The following is a 20381-nucleotide window of genomic DNA, read 5'->3' as shown; positions in this document are numbered from 1 at the left end:
AAGGACTTTCATGGGAGCTCCAGTTTATTTTGTTGGTTTTCCCCGGTTGGTGCTGTCTAGTGCAACAGGAGCTGAAGCCACTGGAAGTTTGGTCATTGACTTTCATGAGGAAACCTCAGGATCTGAGCATTTGAGCTGGAGAGGGCACTTAGCAGTACTCAAGCAAAGATCTGACTAAGTCAAAGGGAGTTTTGCCACCTTCCAAAAATGCAGGATGGCACTCTGCCTTTGCCTTGCCCTCCCAAATGCTAAAGGGGGAAAGCAAAACAAACCAGCATCAACATGCTGTGCTCTGCTCAGACTACTTGAAAAAGAAAAAATGTTTCTCAAAAAAGTGTTTGCATCAAAACCTATGGAGAAAATAAGTTCTATTAAAAACTAAAAGTGGAGATCCTGAAACATACTTATCCCGGGATCTTAATACCCCCATTAATATGGACAAAACTGCTATGTTTTCACAGGCTATCCTGTTCTATGTTAAGTATATGTTAGCAAGCTGGGGTTACAAAGTGCTGAGTTCTTATAAAGAGCTCTTCCAAAACAATCTTTAGGTTTTATGTAAATCTTATTTATAAGAAAAATTATATGCCAGGGCAAGCAAGATCCAGAACCTTCCTAGGAAAATGACATTTCCATTCACATCAATGCCTCAATAGTAGTATCAGTAGGATATTCCTCCCTAGTGTCCAGGAAAAAGCAGCTGACAAGTAGCACTGTACATCTCAGTTACACATATACAATGATAAATGTTCATTTTTCTTAAGGGGAAAAAGAGGGAAAAAAAAACAAAAAACCCAGGTGGTGGGAAGGCAGGTGTTTGCTCTTCAGCGAATTAGAAGTGAGAAGTTTTGACCCTTGGAAGGTGGGTTTCATCCCCGGGTTGCTGCCCGGGATGGGCACGGGAAGTGGCAAGGGTTGGGTGGGACAGGAGGGACACGGATCTGGCCCCAAATGTGGCGTTAATCGCGCGTGTCCCCCCCAGAACTGCAAGCTGAAAGATATTTAAACAAATAGCTCCAATAGTTGAGCACACTCCGGCATTTTGGCATCCTCAGGCGGTTAAAGCTGCACAGGGGCAGCTGGTACCCTGGGACCGCAGGGACGGGCCGGTTCCCGCTGGGAAGGTGTCTGGGGATTGCCGTGTCCCAGGGAATAAGGTAGGGAATGACGGACGAGCCTTCTGAACACGAAGTAACAGCTGGAGGCAACTAATCTTCCCATGCAAGAGGGAAAGTATTGCTATAAATCGGGAATCTTTATAGCTGTTCGGCTGGAGGAAGTTTTTTGGCTGTAAACTGTCATGCACTGCAGCTCCCGCTGAAAAGACTCTGGAAGTGGGGAGTCCTCTCTCCTGAGAACCAAAGTGCAATTAAGATCAGAAAGAGGGGGAAGGAAATAAAATAAAGACGACAGGACTCCAAGCTGAGGAAAAACTTTACGGGTTGGGTCTGTTGGTTCTTTTGGAGCGGTTGTTAGGTTTTATTTTAATTTTTTATGGCATTTCAAAGATTATACATAACTCCTGGAAACTTTTTTTTAATGGTCATTTTAAAATTTAAAACTGGAAAGACTTTTTTTTTTTTTTAAGACTAGCTAAATTGGAGAGCATACATTATTTTTCTGGGATGAGCAGCTCACTCATTTGCTAACTATTAAGTAAAATGTGATATATATCAAACCAAGTTGAACTTCAACTCTCCTCTCTCTGCCTAAAGAGAGCTATCAGTGCAAAAAATATTGACCATGTAGGTAAGTGTCTGGTCCTGAAGGGCTTCTCATTCCTTGAGTGCACTTATATATAGAGGGACTGGATATATAGATTGGATATACAGAACTATTCCTTCCTTGAAGCATCCATCTGGAAGAATTAAATGGTGTTTTAAAAGCTCAGATCACAGAAATACAATTTTAGATCGTCTTTAATTATTTGATTTATACATTTTCAGAATAGTTCATATTCCACCAAAACCGCTCCGTCGCTTTCAATTCCGGCTGTTCCTGCTGCTTTCGGCTCTTAAACAACACGTTCATTGTCAGGTGGCGTCGGGCTGAGGAAAAGCTGAGGCAAGACAGGACCCACCACCGCCACCCCCACCACCTCCGCTGCTCTTGTCCCCTTTCCCCTCCCCGCCTTCCCCGCAGACCGTACCCTAAAAGTGACGCGACTTGGGCAAGGGCTGAACAGTCCCTTCTCTCCCTGTCACCTGCACGGAGCGGGGAGCTGTCCGTGCCAGTCCTTCTTCGGGGCCAGCCTCTCCTGGCACTCGGCTTTTTCAGGACTGAGATGCTCGAAATGTCGCCTTCAAAGCACAAACCCGAAGTTGGGGCTGCCAGCCCACCCGAGGGCCAGCGTGAAGTAAACACCTGATAGCGAAAAGATCATCTCCAACTATGGCTAGCAGAGACCACGCATCAACTTAGTAAACTTTGCCCGTAATTTATTTGCAAATCCTGCTTTCCCCTTCCGAAGAGGACAAAAAGCAGGCAGTAGGTGCTCAGGCAGAAGAGCTTTAAGAAACTTTAAAGCAAGAATTAATCTGAACGGATAACATTTTTTTCTCCTGTTTCTGCACAGTGGTTGAAAAGAGGTGGCTTGAGGAATTTGGCTTGTCAGATTGAAGGAGAAAAAAAGTTGAGTAAGTGAACGATGGTGCTGTGTAACGAAAATACAGCCCTAAGCCGCAGCTACTAAACCAAAAAGGACTGAATCACCGTCTGCATCCCGCAAAAGGGACCCTCAGCGTGCCTTCCCCTGGCAGCCCTGACTTCCAGCTCCTTCTGCTGCCAGGCAGCTTGACAGTGTATCCCGGGCACCTTCTCCTAAAAGTTGAAAAATCCCGGCAGCGATGGTGAGCGGTGTTTGGAGAAGAGGAGATGCCTGTTTTAAAAACAACTCTGATTTTTACACCGCTCCTCTTCTTTTCCCCTCTCCTTTGCTCCCGTTTAAAGAACTTGTTATTGTTTAAAGAGACCCCATTGAACTATTTCCTGCTCATTGTCACCTCTCTCCCCCTCGCCCTCTATCCAGGGATTCTCACGGAAAGGTAATAAACTTCCCTCACACCACAGACCGTCGCAGCTCCGGAGAATGCAAACTATTACAACACCGGCCGGCGGGAGTGCTTCAGAGCATCCCTCTTTTCCCTCGTCCCGGCTCTTGTTTTTGCGTCAAATAACTTTAAAATAAATTCATCCCGTTGCAAAGTTTCACCCATGTTTCTCCTCTCTTGCCCGCAGGAATTCGCGGGCGCTTGCTTCTCCTTCCTACACGAAACAAAGCCTTTAACTATCGACCTGTTTTTCAGAAGTATGCTTTTATTTAGGTGGGACGGCGGGTGGCTATTTTCAGATTTTTAAAAGTTACTTAGGTGGGATGGTTCGACACCATCGCCGTCGAGCATCTCGGCTGCGAAGGCGCTGCCTGTGCTGATGCTGAGAGGCAAACTCTGCCACTCTTCCCGTGGGCGGGCTCACGGGCTCGCTAAAAGCGGGGAGTGCCCGGTTTGTGCAGCCGCTGGACAGCGCGGTTCCAGCTCTCGGGCTCATTTTTCCCGCAAGGTTTGTCGCTGCCAGCTGCACCCTTCCCTGCAGCAGAGGTTCCGCCAAGGGGGCAGGGGCAGGTGCGGGGGGAAGCAGCGTGCGGGGCGGGGTGCTGCTGTCAGACTTCCCGTTTTTTCCCTTAAATATGAATCCGCGGCGGGAGCGCCTCCCGTCCAGCCTGCCCTCCTGGAAGCGGACCGGGGGTCTCGCAGCGCCGGGAGGCGGGAGGGTGCCGCGCTGGCCGGTTGTGAGGCTGTTGCCGAGATGGGCCATTTCCTCCGCGGCTGCCGGAGCCCCGGCCCCGGCGGCTTTGATAGAGGTGCAAACATTTGGGGGCAGATTTACATAAAATAGCCGCGTTTAATCCCGCGGGCCGCAATTAACATCACAGGCTCCCGCGGGCCCCGTTCTGATATGGCCGCGGGCGGCCAATGGGCAGCGCCGCGCGCGCCCATCAAAGGCGCCGCCCGCCAATCAGCGCGGCCCCCCCGCCGGCGCGCTGATGTCACCGGGGGGGCGTTTATGGCGGGCTATAACAGCGGCCCGGCCGCTGAGGGCGCGGCGAGGCGCCCCGGGCCCGGCTCGGTGTCGCTGCGGCCGTGCCAGCCAGCAGCCCCGCGGGCGGGAGGGCGGGTGGGCGCGGGGCCGGGATGAGCTCCCCCGGCGCGGAGGGCGCGGGCAAGCCCCCGCAGTACCGCGTGGACCACCTGCTGAGCGCCGTGGAGAGCGAGCTGCAGGCGGGCAGCGAGAAGGGGGACCCCACGGAGCGGGAGCTGCGCGTGGCGCTGGAGGACAGCGAGCTGTGGCTGCGCTTTAAGGAGCTCACCAACGAGATGATCGTCACCAAGAACGGCAGGTAGGGACGGGCCCCGCCGCCCGCGCTGCCTCCCCGCCCCGGCTCCGGGGGGCGCGGGGGTCCCGGCGGCGGGACTCCCCCCCTCGCGCCTCCGTGTCGCCCCGCAGGAGGATGTTCCCGGTGCTGAAGGTGAGCGTGTCGGGGCTGGACCCCAACGCCATGTACTCCTTCCTGCTGGACTTCGTGGCGGCCGACGGGCACCGCTGGAAGTACGTGAACGGGGAGTGGGTGCCCGGCGGGAAGCCGGAGCCGCAGGCGCCCAGCTGCGTCTACATCCACCCCGACTCGCCCAACTTCGGCGCGCACTGGATGAAGGCGCCCGTCTCCTTCAGTAAAGTCAAACTCACCAACAAGCTCAACGGCGGCGGGCAGGTAAACGCCGGCACCGGGACCTGCCGGTCAGCGGGGCTCGCTCTCTCCTTACTGCTCGTTTTCATCCTTACCAAACATATTGCGATGGGTCGCGCTTCTCCCTGTCCCCGCAATTCATTCAGTCATTCATTCATTCAGTCATTCATTCATTCAGTCATTCATTCATTCAGTCATTCAGGACAGCGTCTCCTTCCACCGAGGATGAGTGCCTTGATGTTTTATCACTTTGTCTTTTTTTAAAAGCTCCTTCTGGTCTGAATATTTGCTAATGTCAGTGGTGTAGTAGATGAATCTTTCTAAGGCTGACTTATCATTGATGCATTTGTGACTCTGTGAATGCTTTGTCAAGTAACAGGGATGAGGATAACTTGTGCAGAAAGTTGTCTGTCCTCAGTGTGCCTTTCCTTCTCTCACAGCTTCAGTTTTAGGCTTATTGCTTTGTCCACCTTTGATGGAAAGATGGATGCTTTAAAACCTGAGTGCCCTTTGTGCCTGGCAGCATCTGCCGCCACTCTGTCGCTGCTCACCTGCTCTGTTTGTTTACAGATCATGTTGAACTCCCTGCACAAGTATGAGCCAAGGATCCACATTGTGCGAGTGGGTGGCCCGCAGCGGATGATCACCAGCCATTCCTTCCCAGAAACCCAGTTTATAGCTGTGACAGCCTACCAGAACGAGGAGGTGAGCACAGCGGGGAAGAGAGGCTGCCACTGCCGGAGGTTTCCAGTAGCAATGCGTGCATGTTACAGAGCAAAATAATGGATCTCCTCTTGCGTTTTTCAGTTCTTCTATGCTTTTTTTGAAGCTAAATACAAGAGATTAAATTAATGCATGAAAAAGCCCTATGAATGAGTTATAGAACAAAGTTTTGAGCATTGTTTGTCTCATTATGTACTGCAGATTCATTATAGAGGAGTAATTTTAAAAGACTCTGTGGGGCAAACAACTATGGTAGAAAAAACAATTGTTATTTTGAGCTACACAGTGAAATTGTTATTTTGAGCTACACAGGGCACCATTTTTGGAGCAGCCCTTTTTCTGTTACTCAAATGCATGTGTGTGTTGAATGAAGTTGTAATTATCAGGTTTTCTGAGGTTTCTTTGATGTCCAATCTGCTCTGGTTTGAAATGTGAAGATTTTTATAGCTATTTAGTTTACTTTATTTCTTAGATGTTTCCTTAGATGATCAATGAGCTCAGGCTATTCAGTGTTTCAAAATTTGGCAGAGAGACTAACTTCTAGTGCTTTGATAATACTTCAGACCTTAAGGAGCTGTTTAATTCAGTGCCCATCAGTTGCTTTTATGGGTCTACTTTTATTTCTTCAAAAATCTGTGGTTTTACCAACTTCACTGGATAGTCTTAGTATCAGTATGATAATGAATGGTGATACATGTGAATAAAAGATATTTGTTGTTGTTTTTAGATCACAGCTTTAAAAATTAAATACAATCCGTTTGCAAAGGCATTTCTTGATGCAAAAGAAAGGTGAGAGCTCTTAACTTAATTCTAAAATGTAGATTTTTAAGATAGATTTTTGAAGACAAATTCTTAACTAATATGGCATGGTTTCTTTTATAGGAGTGATCACAAAGACATGATGGAAGAAGTGGGGGACAATCAGCAGTCTGGGTATTCACAGTGTATGTTTCATTGTGCATCATGAGCATGACTTTGATTTCTTCCATCTACTCTGTGTGAAGTTAAGCTAAACTTTGAGGCCAGTGCTTGGTAGCTGTCTTGTTAGCTCATAGAAAGCAATGTTACCAATTTCTGTGGTTGTGCTTCATGCATGTTGATGTTTGTATAAACACTATAATCTCTGTGTGTGGTTAGGATTTATTGCATTCAAAACAATTTAATAGAATCCTGCCTTTATGTCCAAAAAGACATCTGCCTTTTTATACAAGGACAGCAATGTTCACATGGACATGGAGACAAAAGTTTATTTCATAAAACTTACTGAGACAGTACTCATGTTTTAATTACTGTAAGAAAATTATGGGCATTTGCTTGAAGAAGTTATTTCAGATGACTGAAAAGCAGTTGTGTCTTAATGATTTCTGTTTTAACAAATTGACAACAAAATGTAGCCTAAAAGGGATGGGAGAGTTGATTTACAGCAGGAATTTTTGTTTCAGAGAAAATACTTTTTAAGAGGAGTTCTTAGCAATCTGAGAAACTTCAGAGCTTAGCTATAGGTCGAGACCCCCAGAGAGCAATTTAAAACTGAATACTATGCTAACAATTACTGAGCACACACTACCTACATATGGGAGGGTTTAACAATTTCAGTGTTTCCTTACTGTGGTTGTGGCTAAATGGTGATTTAAAAAACAAGTTAACTTGACACAAGACTTTTTCTCAGCTGCTATCTAATTTCCCTCCATAAGAGCATTTATCCAAGTTGTAAAGATCGATATTTTTCAGCTGCGTTGAGACTCAGCTTCCTTTCCTGAGTGTGCGTTTCCTCGCTGTTCAGTTGTGTCATTGCTGTGACTCTGTGCCTGGCTGCCCTGCCCAGCCCTCTCACAGAGCTCTTGCTCCCCCTCAGTAGGTAGCTGGCTCATTCCTGGCAGCGGGGCTCTGTGCCCCCCGGCCAACGCCCACGCGCAGTTTGGAGCCGGGCTGTCGCTGTCCCCTGCCCACAGCTGTGACAGGTACTCCTCGCTCAGGAGCCACCGGCCCGCGCCCTACAGCAGCCCCTACGCGCACAGGAACAGCTCCCCAGGTAAGGCTGCAGCTCTGGGAAAGGGGGCCCTGAGCCCAGGACGTGTTCCCAGTGCCTTTGGAACTGGGGGTCTGATTCTGTTGGCTTATCTGAACTGGGGCTGTGGGTAGTGTCTGTCTGTGAACATCCCACTGCTGCATAGATAGAAACAAAAAGGAGCTGAGTCAACTGCAGAGCTTTTAAAAAAGGTGTGCTCAGAAGTAGCCAAATATCTTAAGACTTAATATATCAGGCACCAGGTACTTCAGGGTGAAAAGGGGATTTTTAACAGTGGGGGTTTTTTCTTTCTTTTCTTTCTTTTCTTTCTTTTCTTTCTTTTCTTTCTTTTCTTTCTTTTCTTTCTTTTCTTTCTTTTCTTTCTTTTCTTTCTTTTCTTTCTTTTCTTTCTTTTCTTTCTTTTCTTTCTTTTCTTTCTTTTCTTTCGGCAAAGAAGAATGGCTAAAAATTTTAGTTTTCCGGCTGTATAGATTTTGAAGGTTCCCTTTAAAAAATATTTATTATTTTGAATTATGAAGTAATACATGGGCTTCTAGATGCAGCCTGACCAATCTTGTATGTAGCTTTGTAGTTCATTTTGAAGTGGACAGCTAGCTCTCTGTGAACTTTTCTTGCATCTTGGAAATTTTGTGCAAGACTAAAAAAAGGATAAAATGATGTTCTTTCTTTTCCTCAGCCAAAAACTTCCTTCCCTTAGCTAGCTATGACAGCAGCTTCTTTCTGATCATGGGTGGCTGTATGGCATTCCCTTTATAGCTTCCTAGTGCCCCTGCTGTGTGGGTCACAAGCCAAGTAGTCTAAGCCACAGTCCAGTCACTCCTGATGGTGCCTGAGGCAGATTTCAAGGTGGCATGCTTGGCTCAAAACTGGGATGTGTGATCCAGTGATAGCCTTGTTACCCAGCTATGCCAGACTGTTACTGCCTGTGTAGGTGATGGAGATGGAAGGTCTCCAGGTGACAGTGTAAATAAAGAGCCCTCCTTTTCCCACTGACTGTGTAAAATGGCATCTGCTGAATTAGCAGCTGGCTTGCAGACAGCCTTTTGGCCATAGGCCCTTCATAGAAATAAGATGTTGCAGTTATTAGTGGAGCAAAACAATACATCAGGGTAGTGCCAATAAAGGTGTGAGCTGGACACAAATGGTTACTGGCTTTGTTTTTTTCTGTGTGTAATTTTGGTTGGTTTTTTTTCCAAGGTAGTAGTGGGGAAGGGTGGTTTAAACCTCTTCATTGTATTTGAATACAAGATTGGTATTTGGCCTGATTCTAGTGTTTGTAAGTGATCTTGTGTTTTCCCAGCAGCCTATGCTGACAACTCCTCTGCCTGCCTGTCCATGCTGCAGTCCCATGACAACTGGTCTTCTCTGGGAGTTACTACACACACAGCCATGCTGCCCATGGGTCACAGCACTGGCACAGCTACCAGCTCCAGGTAGGAGTCCAGCCCTCATATCCCTATATTGGTACTTTCTCAGAGGAAAAGGCTGAAAAAGGAGGTAAAGAGTCACCAGCATATTGGAAGCCGTTTTGGCCATTGGTATGAACCATTAGCACTCCGTGGGGCACTGAGAAGGACTATCCACAAGGAACACAGATTGAAGAAACAGATTTTTTTTTTTTTTAATGTCTTGGTTCTGGAAATGTAGATACCTGTGACAGCAATATTTGATAAATTAAGGATTGTAAATTACTTAGACAAACATAGATTGAATTTGAGGATGCTCTCTTAAGTTTCATCTCTCTTATGTATAATGGTGTTAAAAAAATTTATTTCCTTTATCCCTTCCATTTTGGCTGGTCACAGCTTTCCCAGCCATCTCCATGAACCTTTATTCTGCTACAAATGAGGGAGCAGTCAGCTGTAGTATGGAGAAGGAGTGCACAGTTGGGGCAGTAATTCTTTACTTAAGCATTGACACACTAACCAGCATATCATGGGATTGTACATGTGGTGAAAGTCTTTGATATTTTGTGATCGTAAAGAAAGAATCTTTGCTCCTCTCTGTACTTACTATCTTAATTAAACTTTTGAATCCTTTAGCAAAAATTCAGCTTGCATTTAGTCCCTTAGAGCTAAACTTGAATTTTCAAAGAGCTGCAGAAAAGTTGTAAAATATTTGTATTAACTACAGAGGGACAGGATTTGGACAGCTCTTTTAGCAATTCAGACCTACCATTCTGTGTGTAGAAAGCATTTTTGCATTTGAACCATGCACATGGACTCTTAACTGTTAATCAGGATATGTACTACTACCCAATATGAGTTAACTGTATTGCTGAATGTATTTTTAGTTCGAACATAGATTAATTGAGTAAAAAGGTCCTTCTAGCCCTTCTTTCTCTGTCTGATCCCCAGGATGCATATTTAGGAAGTTGCAAAGTTCCTGAAGTTTCAATTTCTGCACTGAGTTGTTCAGGAGGTAAAACCAGTAGAAATGGAACTGTGAAACATCAAGGAAGGCATTTCTGCCACCCCTTTTGTCTAACCTCTATCTGTTGGAAAATAGGGAAGTTCAGTTTATTTGTGGGGGTGCCATGAACACAAATTGTGCCTGGGGGTCCTTCCTGCCTCGCAGTGGCTGGGAACTGCCTAGGGAGTGTCACTGTTTGCAGCAAAAGGACCTGGCCTGGGGGCTGTGTCATGAGCTGAGGAGCTGCCAGCAGGCACTGGAGTCACTAATAACTGGTTTTGCCTGTGCCTTTCCTTCTTCCAGCCAGTACCCCAACCTGTGGTCCGTGAGCAACAGCAGCATCACGCCGGTGTCCCAGCCGAGCGGGATGTCCAACGGGCTGAGCTCCCAGTTCCTGCGTGGCTCTCCAGGACCCTACTCGGCCCTGCCCCACGCGGTGCCAGCAGCCTCCTCTGCCTCGCCCCTGTACGATGGCACAGCACCCACCGACCTGCCCGACAGCCAGTATGACACCTCTGCACATGCCAGGCTGGCACCCACATGGACACCTGTCACCTCCCCTTCCATGTAAACACAGGCCTCTTCTCTGAAACACTTCTAGCTACCGAATTATGTTAGCTGCTCAATCCTCAAGGAGGAGAGAGGAGACGTGAAGGAAACTGCAACCAAAAAGCATCTGTACTGCTCTGCATAGAGCATCCACATTATACCTCTTATAGTGAACTGTGCATCACTGACTTCATGTAGAGTTTACAAACCTGGTGAGTGTGCAATTCTGAGAGCAGATTCACTGCTTTTAATATTTTTTTTATTTTTTAAAGTTTGATAGACCTAAGTTTTAAGATTTTTACGTGGATTCCAAATTTCTTGGTGTTCTGATATATTTGGACCTGAAATTTGGCATCATTCTTAAGTTACTCCTAACTGTTTTTCAGTTAGTTTTTTTTTAAATGGCAAACTTAGCTATAGTCATGAGAAGATTTTTATTAACCATCTAGTTAGAAGCATTCTGAAATATGCACAAATGTAGCTGCAGAGTGAAGTTTTTGGAAAATCATGTGCACTAACACGTATTTGCTTCACAAATACGTTGTGTTCTTAACGTATGCTTATTTCCTTGCTGCTGAATTTATGTTGAGACAATCTTTGAGAACTATATTCTTCCCATAAAAACAGTATTAATGTTTGGTCTAAAAAGTTTTACCCAAAAGACTTTTGGAGGTAAGTTTTGCTGTTCGATCATACAGGTTTCAAATACCCACCAGCTTAGCTAAACATCTCATTTTCAAATAGTGTCTAATTAGAAGTCCTATCCAAAACCTTTTTGAACCATTGGAAATATATCACTTGATGTGTTTTGTTTTTTTTTTAATCTTTGGCTCGGGCCTTAAGAGAAGGAATTCAACACCTTGGGGAATCATTCTAATTTATTTTATTTCAGTCTTGTACTCTGATCTGTATTTATTATTTGGTAAGTTACAACTTTATCTTCTACATGTTAAGATATGTAAATAATCCCTCAACCTACAGTGTACTCTTCTAAGACAATCATATGTGGGATATGTCACCCCATGGCACATGGAACAGCATGGATGTTAAGTAGTTAACTTACTGGAAGAGGGAGATCTGCAGTTGCCAAGGTTTTTGCACAAAAGTGCAGATGTACTAAAATTGAAAACACACTGACTGCTTGACTTGCTAGAAGGAACAGGTCTTGATAAAATACTTGCTTCATTGCTGATATGAACTAATGTGATCCAAATTCATGATGCAGGCTTAACCCAAAACATTGGCTGAAAGTGTGCCCTTAGACGTGTCTCTGTCTCCCACTGAATCTGGCAAATACATATCCTGAGGAAAGTGAATTCTTTTGCATAAGCCATAATAAATAATTTGTATAATGAAGTGCCTAATATAGCAAAGCAAATTCTGTATCAGGGAATTCCTTAACTCATTGATGTGTGCTTATGTGCTACAGTGGCAGCTTTAAGATGAAAAAGCAAGTATTTGCCACCATTTTGGTCTGTTTGGTACCCTTTGGGCAGGTTCCTGCACCTAGGAAAGTTTTGGCAGGGCTTGTTCCCTGCAGAGACAAGACTCCCAGAGGTACTCCAGCAGGAGACAGCACCAAAAGTGGATGGCTGCACAGCCACATCCTCTGTCAATATGTAAATAGTGATCTAAGTGCTCCTATTTTATTGTGAAGGTAAATTGTGTAAATGATGTAAGTGCATTATTATTTAGACTGTTTTTTAGAAATTAGCAGCATCTTTCATTGTGAGGTTTTATACTTGTATTTTGGAAGTATAATTTAAGTTAAGAAAAAAAAAGTAAAGATTCTTAAGAAAAACTCAATGCTTGATTTTCAGTTTGTGGGGGTGGTGGGAAGGGTGAAACAAAAGCACATCAGCCATATTGAACCTACAGTGTGCCAACCTTCCACTGAGTGGTTTCACAAATGATTCCTGTTGCACGTCACCTTCTCTCTGTGGGCGAAAGTTCAAACAGTTCTCATCCCCTGCTTTCTCCACCCCCGTGTGTTTCTCCCTTGTTTTGGTAAATCCTTGACTGCTATTCAGAGGTGGTTGCCGCATTTGGTGCTGGGTGAAAGCTCTTTTCCCACAGTGACCAGTTTCTAGCTGGGGCTGGATGCGAGGCTGGCACCTGCTGTGTTAGACCTTGAGAACCAGATTTTCAAGAGTGTTTCTGAGTCCCTGCCCGCAGTCATTAATGCCAAGCTGCTGCCTGGTCCTTTCAGCTACTTCATGAGTCTGTTACCAGCTGATCAGCACTGCCCTGGCTCTGTGTGCAGCTGAGCACGCACATGCCACTTCTGAGAGCTGACCTGGGGGGGAGCCGGCTTTATCCCTTGCCCCAGAGCTGTGCCCTCAAAGCAGGCATGTCACAGGAAGAGGATGATCAATTTTGGGAAAGCCCTTGGGGTCCCCAGCATGAGAGACCCCTAATAGTTCTGTGCCAGGAGTGAGAGATGAATGGGACTTCTTTGGTCTTCAGGTTGCTGTTTATTTTTCTCTTATTACAAGTTCTGTGTGCCATCTACACCAGGCTTAGCTCACAAGAAGAAGACAACAAAAAGGTCCCAAGATGTACAGTTTCAAGGTCTTTTAAAGCTGTTTCATCCCATTAAGCCTTAAAATGTACTTTATTTCTACTTATCTACCAATACCTAACTATTTGCCCACCACGCAACATCTTCATTGCAGCTTTCCCCAACCAATCACCCTGTGCCACCAACACAGCAGAAAATGGAGTAGATGAAGAAGGAGACCATACGACACCCAGAATCCTCCATTTTGTCTTCTATCTACCTCCACACTAAACACCCAAAACTCTAAAGTTTTCATCCTGTGACAAACTACACTACTATTTCACACAATTGTAGATTCTAATTCATCCCAAAGTCTTGGAAGCTTTCTCCACGGATGGAGGTTAAAAGCACTGTTTTCCTGGGAATCAGGACTTCCCAGGAGAGGTAGGGAAATATTCCCTGTGCCCTGGGTTCCAACAATCAATCTGCCGTAGAATCATTTAGTTTGGAAATTGGAAATTAGTTTGGACCTTTAAGATCAGAGTCCAACCCTTAACCCAGCACAGCAAAGTCCATCACTCTACCATGTCTCTAAGTCTCACATGTCTTTTCAACACCTCCAGGGATGCTGACTCCACCATTTCCCTGGGCAGCCTATGCAGTGAAGGGGACCCATAAAGCAGGAGAGAGGTGCTAGGCCTAGGGCTGGAGCCTGTCCCTGGGCATGGCTCTGGGCAGGCAGCCCACTGTGGATCTCTTTCTCCCACAGAGGCTCGTGTGGAGGACAGCCCACAGCTGCTGCCCAGCACAGGGCTCAGTGGTTTCTCAGGTTCTTGCAGACCTTGTACTGCAGAAATGATTCCATGTCCATGTGGACAAAAATAGTTGAGGCTACTTATTACAGCTCTGAACTGAGCTGCCTGCAGCTAAGCCTCTGGACTGTGAAGTGGAAGAGCTCAGCCTCGCTTAATGCTGATATCAGATGGATCTTACCTAGCTGGCTTTTTCTGGTGTGGGACTTCCTTTCCCCTCCCGTACTTTCAAATTAAAAGAACCAAAACCTTTCACCGAGTGCAATTTTTAAATCACTTTAAAGCAGATGGGGCATTTCAATATCTATGTCCTCACACTTGAAAATGAACTTCATGTGACCCATCTGGAGAAACTTTTTCTCACCTGTGGGCTCAGGTCAGCATTGCTGTGCTGTGCTCCTTCTTCAGCTGCTGGCTGGTGCAGTCCTGAGGCTGCTGGTGGAGGCACTGATGTAGTGACATTTCCAGATGCTGAGGAAGGCTGGTGTGAGATGGCTCACCTCAAAGAGCCCCTACCTGTGTGGGTGTGGCTGTGCTGTTCCTTGTACCAGCTCCTTCAGGACTCCTCACCACTCCTGACTCTGCTGCACACCAGACAAACACTGGGGCTACAGACTACTGTGAGGCTAGAAGACACCCAATGCCCAGGAATTTAGCTGTCACCAAATGCTTGGAACTCTTAGGAAACTTATACTATTTGCCATCTCAGTGGGTTGATGCTTTTTATTGTGATTTTTTCTGGGTAACAAATAATTGCTGGCTGTAAAAAAATCTTTGTAAAACCCTCATCCCAGTTGTGCAGAAAAGTCTTGCTTTGCTTTCAAAAGCCATGTCAATACTAAGTTCCAAGCAGGAATAAAATGTGAGATTTGGTATTCCCATGCTTCTCTCCAGCCTGACTCTCTCCCATAGAAATCAGTTTGATTTATGAGTTGAGATAATACACATTAAGGCACTGCATCACTCCTACAAATATAAATAAAATAAAAAGTAATAGAAATCAAAAGTAAAAAAAAAAAAAAATTAACCCCCCCCCAAATACAGGTGTAAAGAAGACAGAAGCAGAAACATGCATTTTTTTTTAAACCATGCAGAAACTCATTCCAGAGGTTTGTATCTGTGCAGAATATAATTTCTTCTTTACAGGTTCTGGCTTTAGCTGCTCCTGGATGTTTGTGCCTTTGGCAACTGAGGTAAAGAAAATTAGGGAGCCAGTCTGAGTGGTGTGTGGTGCAGTTCCAGTATTTCTCATAATGTCTAATAGCACCTTACAGACAGTTATTTTTGGCAACATCAAAAATCCTTTGAGAAGATAACAGTCCAAACCCAGGTTCTCCCACTGTACACACCACTGTGATGTCTAGGATCTGGAGGACACTGTGGGGTTTACAGCTGAAGAATGTATGGCTGGCTACAGCAGTTGCTTTTGTAAACAGAGAAGACACAGGGCTTCTCAGGAATCTCCTCCTGGAGCTACCAGTGCTCTACCATTCACAGAATTTGTCCTTCTGTCCTTTGAGTTCATCTGCACTCCCTGCTCTCCTAAGTGGACACTGCTAGTTTTATTCCTGTCTTTGTTAGCTGAAGTGCTGGCTTGGCTTTATCATTTCCCAATTCTTTCTACAGTGCCAACAACAGAAGCAGGGGAGGTGCTGAAGCCCATTCCCGGGGTGGATGTTGGCTGGTCAGTATGGAGCAAACAGCAGTGTGGGGCTGCCATGTACTGCATATCTCCTGTATGATCACACAGCTCACTGCAATTCAAATTTCAAGCCAATCAAGGCTTCCCTCCTCCTCCACCCACTTTTTTTTTAACGAATGGCACACTTACCATAGTATCCTTCTGGTGCTGCGCTCCTGACATTTCTCTGAGCCTTGTCTCCTGAGGCACCACCTGAGATGGTGCCACAGGAATGTGACCAGAGGACTCCTAGGGATGAGTCTGTTACCCTCTGGGCAAGGAGCTTGAAGCTTTTTCTTGCTTTTCCCTCTCCTTTCCCAGTCTTACAGCACTACAAAAGTACATTACTGTTTCTTGATGCTGCTAAACTAATTAATTGCTTCAGTAACTCTGTCAATGCCAATAATTCCTATGTGATATGCAATTACCAGACTTGTACAACAGAGTTGGTAGGGGTTTCCTGAATTTAATTCCTTAATTATAGGAAATCCCTTCACCAAGACCTTTTGGGAAAGCACTGAGGTTTATCTTAAAAACAGTGGTTGAGATTCTGGGGAGGTTTTCTGTGTCTGCCTGTGTACTTGTGGCAAGTGGTGTTGCTTTTTTTCCATTAGCAGACTTTTGCAGCCCCCTTGCTTCTCATTGCTTAGGAGCTATCTTTTAATTGCCAGCTGAAATTTATCTGTAATAGTCTTATGACTATCTGATCTTGAGCCAAAACCCATTCCCAGCTTTAATGATTCTTCTCCCTTGGTAGTCTTTAAGCTGATATGCATTGTTAGAAAGTAATTTCTCCGCCTCTCTTTTGGAAGGTTATAAAAATCCTCAATTCCTCTGGTAGTTTTCCCTCTCCTGCTGGCCCTCTGTCCATGTCTGGCTCGAAGAAAGGGAGTGATGGAATGCCTGTGGTAAAAAGCATGGGCTTGCAGAAGGGCCTGGGCAATTCCATACTGCTTCCCTATTCCCACTGGAATTAGCCATAACTTGTGATAACTTTGAAAAACACATTTTCATTATCTAGAGTTACATCAGTGATTGACAGGTCATGGTGATCCACAACCTTCTTTAGCTATTTGTTGCTGATGAACTCCAATCTTCTCTCAGAAAGCATTATTAGTCTCTTGACTGACTTTGCCCTTGTCCCAGTCAATTTATAACCACTTCCATTGCTCCCCAGTTTTCTGGTTTGTCCTTTGAGACATCTCCCTTATGCTCTCCATTACTGACGTCTCTTAACTGCACATCTCCAGGAGATTTTGTCAATGCTCTCCTTTGACATTAATGAAAGTGCTAAAGGTCCCATTAGTTTTTCTGCCTTTGCCTCCTCATTATATCCCCTCTTCCTCAGTGAGAACAGAAGTAGGATAATGAATGCTTGTGGAAAAACCCCTGTATTAGCCTTAATTTCCATCATGCTCTAATGGTACAGTGACCCCACTCCTCTCTCTCCTCTCTTTGTGCACATGGACTGTGAGAATTCTGGTCCTCACTCTTGGCAGTGCCTGGGGTCTGGTTTGCAGCACTTGGGTTCTCAATATTCTTCAGTGACATCTCCTTGCAGTGTCATCCAAGGCCCACGTTACGTTGATCAGTATAAGAAAAGCTACACAGGGGACCTGGAAAAACCCCACTTGCTGAATGGGAAAAAACCCAGAGAAGCCTGACAGGACATGTGGCAAGGAAATCAGAACATTCAGCAGCTCATGAACACTATCTGCCTGTTTGTTCATCTTGGTGATCCCAGATCCAGTACTAGTTAGCAGGGGCTGGTGCAGGCTGGAGAGCTTGTGGTGTACCAGTGGAGGGCAGGAGTAACGTGCTCTGACTCCATGATTCAGAAGGCTGAACAAGTGCTTTATTAAGCTATACTATATTATACTACACTATACTAATACTATATCATACTACTAAAGAAAGACCCATGGCCCTTACCAGAGAGTCATGACACAGCTTTGAGCTAATTGCTCAAACAACCAATCCAAAACAACCCTCACCAGTGTCCAATTAACAAATTACTCTTCAGTAAACAATCTCCATAACACATTCCACATGTGCCAAACAACAAATAGAGATAAGAAATGTTTTCTCTTCTCTCTCTGAGCTTTCTCACTGCCTTCCCCAGGAAAAATCCTGGGAGAGAGAGTGATGTCTCTCTGTGTTCAAAGAGTACGTGAATACTACACTGGTGCTTTACAAACGGCCTTGTGGCCCTGTAGAAACTGCCCCAGCCTGCAGAGCTGGCATACAGGTGGCACAGACACACCTCACTGCTGGCTGCCCTCTGAGGGGGAGCAGGCAGGTGATGCTAGTTTGGGTGGGCACAGGTGGGGGTTTTGGAGGAGGCAGACCCAGCTGACAGTGTGAGAGGTTGATCCACCAGTGGGAAAGAGAGGGAGTTGCAGATATATTTGGGATGTGCAGGATAGTGGTGAGCCTGTCTTTTTTTCCTCAGAAACAGCCAACCAGGAGCTTGCAGGTAAGGTGTGGAATGTCTCCTGGGTTGGGGTTCTGCTGTGGGCCTGATGGCACTGAAAGAAATGAGCTGCTGTGGGTTGGTGAGGTCTTCCTTAGTGTGTCCTGCTGGGGCAGAGCAGCTGCTTGATCATACTGCTGTGGTGGGATGGCCCAGAGAGATGGAAGTGTTGTCCTGGGAGCTGCCCTGTGGCGCAGCCTCCACAGCAGCAGCTTTGCCCAGTGTGCTCTTGGTGCTCACTAAGGTACTTAACTGATGATGATTGTTTCTGTCAAGAGGGCTGCCTTTAGCTGCTGGCAAGGCCTCTCCTCCTTCCACTTCTAGAGTGGAAAAATGCTTAATATTCTGCCTTTTCTGGGTCCTGGGAGGCAGTGGTGATGCTGGCTGCTGCTTGATCTGCCAGTGCTGGGGGTTCCCCCTCAGTGCATCCCCAGTGAAGGGATGCCGTTGGCTGGAACCTGGAGACTCTGCCAGCCTTAAAAAATACCAACTTGTCTCAGTATCAGAAAACTGCTGCCTCCGAGAAAAGGAGGTTCAGCTAAAAGAAGCTGAAATTGGCTGGTAATCGGTCTTGGCTTTATCTTGACTTTATGATTTTCATGTTATTTTGAATTCAAGGTGGCTTCTGCTAGTCACCCCGCACAGTCATTGGCACTATTTTGCAAAAGGTTTTGGCTTATTGAGTTGGGTTCTGGGCACTGCACTTAATGTGTGAAACTTAATTCTTGCTCTATCCTTCACTTAACACTTGTGGTAGTAATTGTGAGTCTTTGATAATTCTGAGAACTTCCCGCATGGAAGCTCTCATTTCAATGCATGAGCAGTGGTGTCCTATGCAGTGTCCTGTGCCTGAATTGCTGTCCAAAGGGGTATGGTCTGTGTGAGAGGTGTTTGCAATACTTGTAATCCACAATAGTTATGTGTTCTGGTTGTTTTACTGGATGGCTCATGTAAGTTTCCATCATCTGTTCTTTGCCCAGCTGTAGGTTGACTATGGTGGGTGGGAGGGGAAAGAGAAATTTCCACTCGCCCCAGCAGCAGGTTTATGCAGTTCTCATAGTTAATTTACATCTCTGCAAAATGAAATGCAGTCTTGCTATTGGTGCCAGGGAAAACTTCTGTATTTTTCCTGTTCTCTTGGTTTGTACAAATGCAAACTCTCAAAAACACCCCCAAAATAGCTGCAGGCTGGATGTAGGTTTTGTTATGCCCTAGGCAGCAGAGAATCTGTCCCTTTTGTTGGTGTTGCAGCTGCTGGCAGGATGCTTGTAGGGCAGGAGCTGGGGAACTGTGCAGGGGGAAGGGGGAAATCCAGGCTTAGGTGAGACATGTAGGTGGAAGGGGAGCACTGAGTCAGGAAACTTGAGAAAATGAGTCCTGTCTTGCACTTATGGAAATTTTATTCTGTCTCTGACTGGATTATTTGTAGTGACTGTAGTGATCTCTTCTACAGAAAAATCATAGAGGATTGCCATGCTGTCTCTGGGGTTTTCATGTAGATGGTAAAATTAAATTATTACGAGTAAATGTGATTACCCAAGCTGGAGTTACTTCCTTAGCACTCTGAAAATAACAAGCAACTGTATGCTAACTTGAATATAAGGTTAGTGATACCTTCCATTCTAAGCTTTTTGGGGTTTTTTTGGTTGGTTTTTTTTTTTTTTTGGGTGCTTTTTTTTTTAACTTACAAGCACATTTTTCTATGTAGGTGAGGAATGGTACTCATCTTGAAAGCACTTGCTTCTGCAAACCACAAAACTGTTGTTGGGGCATGCCAGGGAATTCTGCAAATAAGCTGACTGCTGAAAATGGTAGCAATTAAACAGCCCTTGAAAAATTGCCTGTCAGAAGGCTGAATTTGTGTTTTTAAACTGACCACGGAGAGCAAACAAAACTAACTTAATTTTGACTTGCCTTGTTACTGAATAAATGACAACATTCCCTCCGCCTGCTAATTTGTCAGTTTCAGAAATGCATTTACTTGTTGAATTTCTACTGTTAAGTCATTAAATAAGACAAACTTCATCTGCAGAAGCTGTGTTTCAGCAGGTAGGTTCAGCCCACAACTTGGTTTTCTCTTTTTCCTTATATAAATTTGCAGTAGTGAAGCTTGGCTGATGGCATTCACAAAGTCCATGTTCAAAGGTTGTCAGTATGGTCTCTTTTGCTTTGACAGACTTGGGATCAAACAGTTGTTACTTATCCTCAGTTTTATTCCACCTCTGTGTCATGTGATTGTGGTGGTCCCAATCAAATTAAGGATAGAAATTTATCAGTAAACTGTCCATTTTCATCCTGAAACTTGAATTTCTTACTTGTGTGCAGTGTTTTTTCCTATACTATATTTTTTTTGTTTGTTTGTCTTTTAAGAAAAATTCGAAGGCTCTGATAGACACATTTGTTTTTGCTTTAGCTTTTGTTCTGTCCCTCTGGAATGGATTCTGGTGTACTGCTGCCA

The 20381-nt window shown here is 45.2% G+C and overlaps 1 protein-coding gene across 2 annotated transcripts; it reads left to right on the top strand.

Annotated features, from left to right (window-relative positions):
* The first annotated feature begins 4190 nt into the window (after positions 1–4190).
* On the top strand, positions 4191–12252 carry TBXT (T-box transcription factor T). 2 transcript variants are annotated; one of them, XM_036379300.1, is made up of 8 exons: positions 4191–4396; positions 4504–4768; positions 5315–5449; positions 6195–6256; positions 6350–6411; positions 7323–7499; positions 8800–8929; positions 10212–12252. In XM_036379300.1, exons 1-8 carry the CDS (start codon positions 4191–4193, stop codon positions 10477–10479), a joined length of 1305 nt encoding a protein of 434 aa, XP_036235193.1. In that variant the 3' UTR covers positions 10480–12252. The 2 variants fall into 2 exon arrangements, with proteins under 2 accessions (XP_036235193.1, XP_036235192.1); XM_036379299.1 differs by having other exon boundaries at positions 8797–8929.
* The last annotated feature ends 8129 nt before the right edge of the window (positions 12253–20381 follow it).

This window comes from Molothrus ater, chromosome 3, assembly GCF_012460135.2.
Source record: "Molothrus ater isolate BHLD 08-10-18 breed brown headed cowbird chromosome 3, BPBGC_Mater_1.1, whole genome shotgun sequence".
In the NCBI taxonomy this organism is placed as follows: domain Eukaryota; kingdom Metazoa; phylum Chordata; class Aves; order Passeriformes; family Icteridae; genus Molothrus; species Molothrus ater.
The sequence above is the reverse complement of the archived record's forward strand: the minus strand, read 5'-3'. Positions and strand labels throughout refer to the sequence as shown.

What these genes read in the sequence shown, in the direction of transcription:
- TBXT (XM_036379299.1), top strand. Translation starts at nt 4,191, where the DNA reads ATGAGCTCCCCCGGCGCGGAGGGCGCGGGCAAGCCCCCGCAGTACCGC. An exon ending in GCACAGGAACAGCTCCCCAG is followed by an intron (nt 7,500 to 8,796) that starts GTAAGGCTGCAG and finishes GTGTTTTCCCAG; the next exon opens with CAGCCTATGCTGACAACTCC. An exon ending in GGCACAGCTACCAGCTCCAG is followed by an intron (nt 8,930 to 10,211) that starts GTAGGAGTCCAG and finishes TCCTTCTTCCAG; the next exon opens with CCAGTACCCCAACCTGTGGT.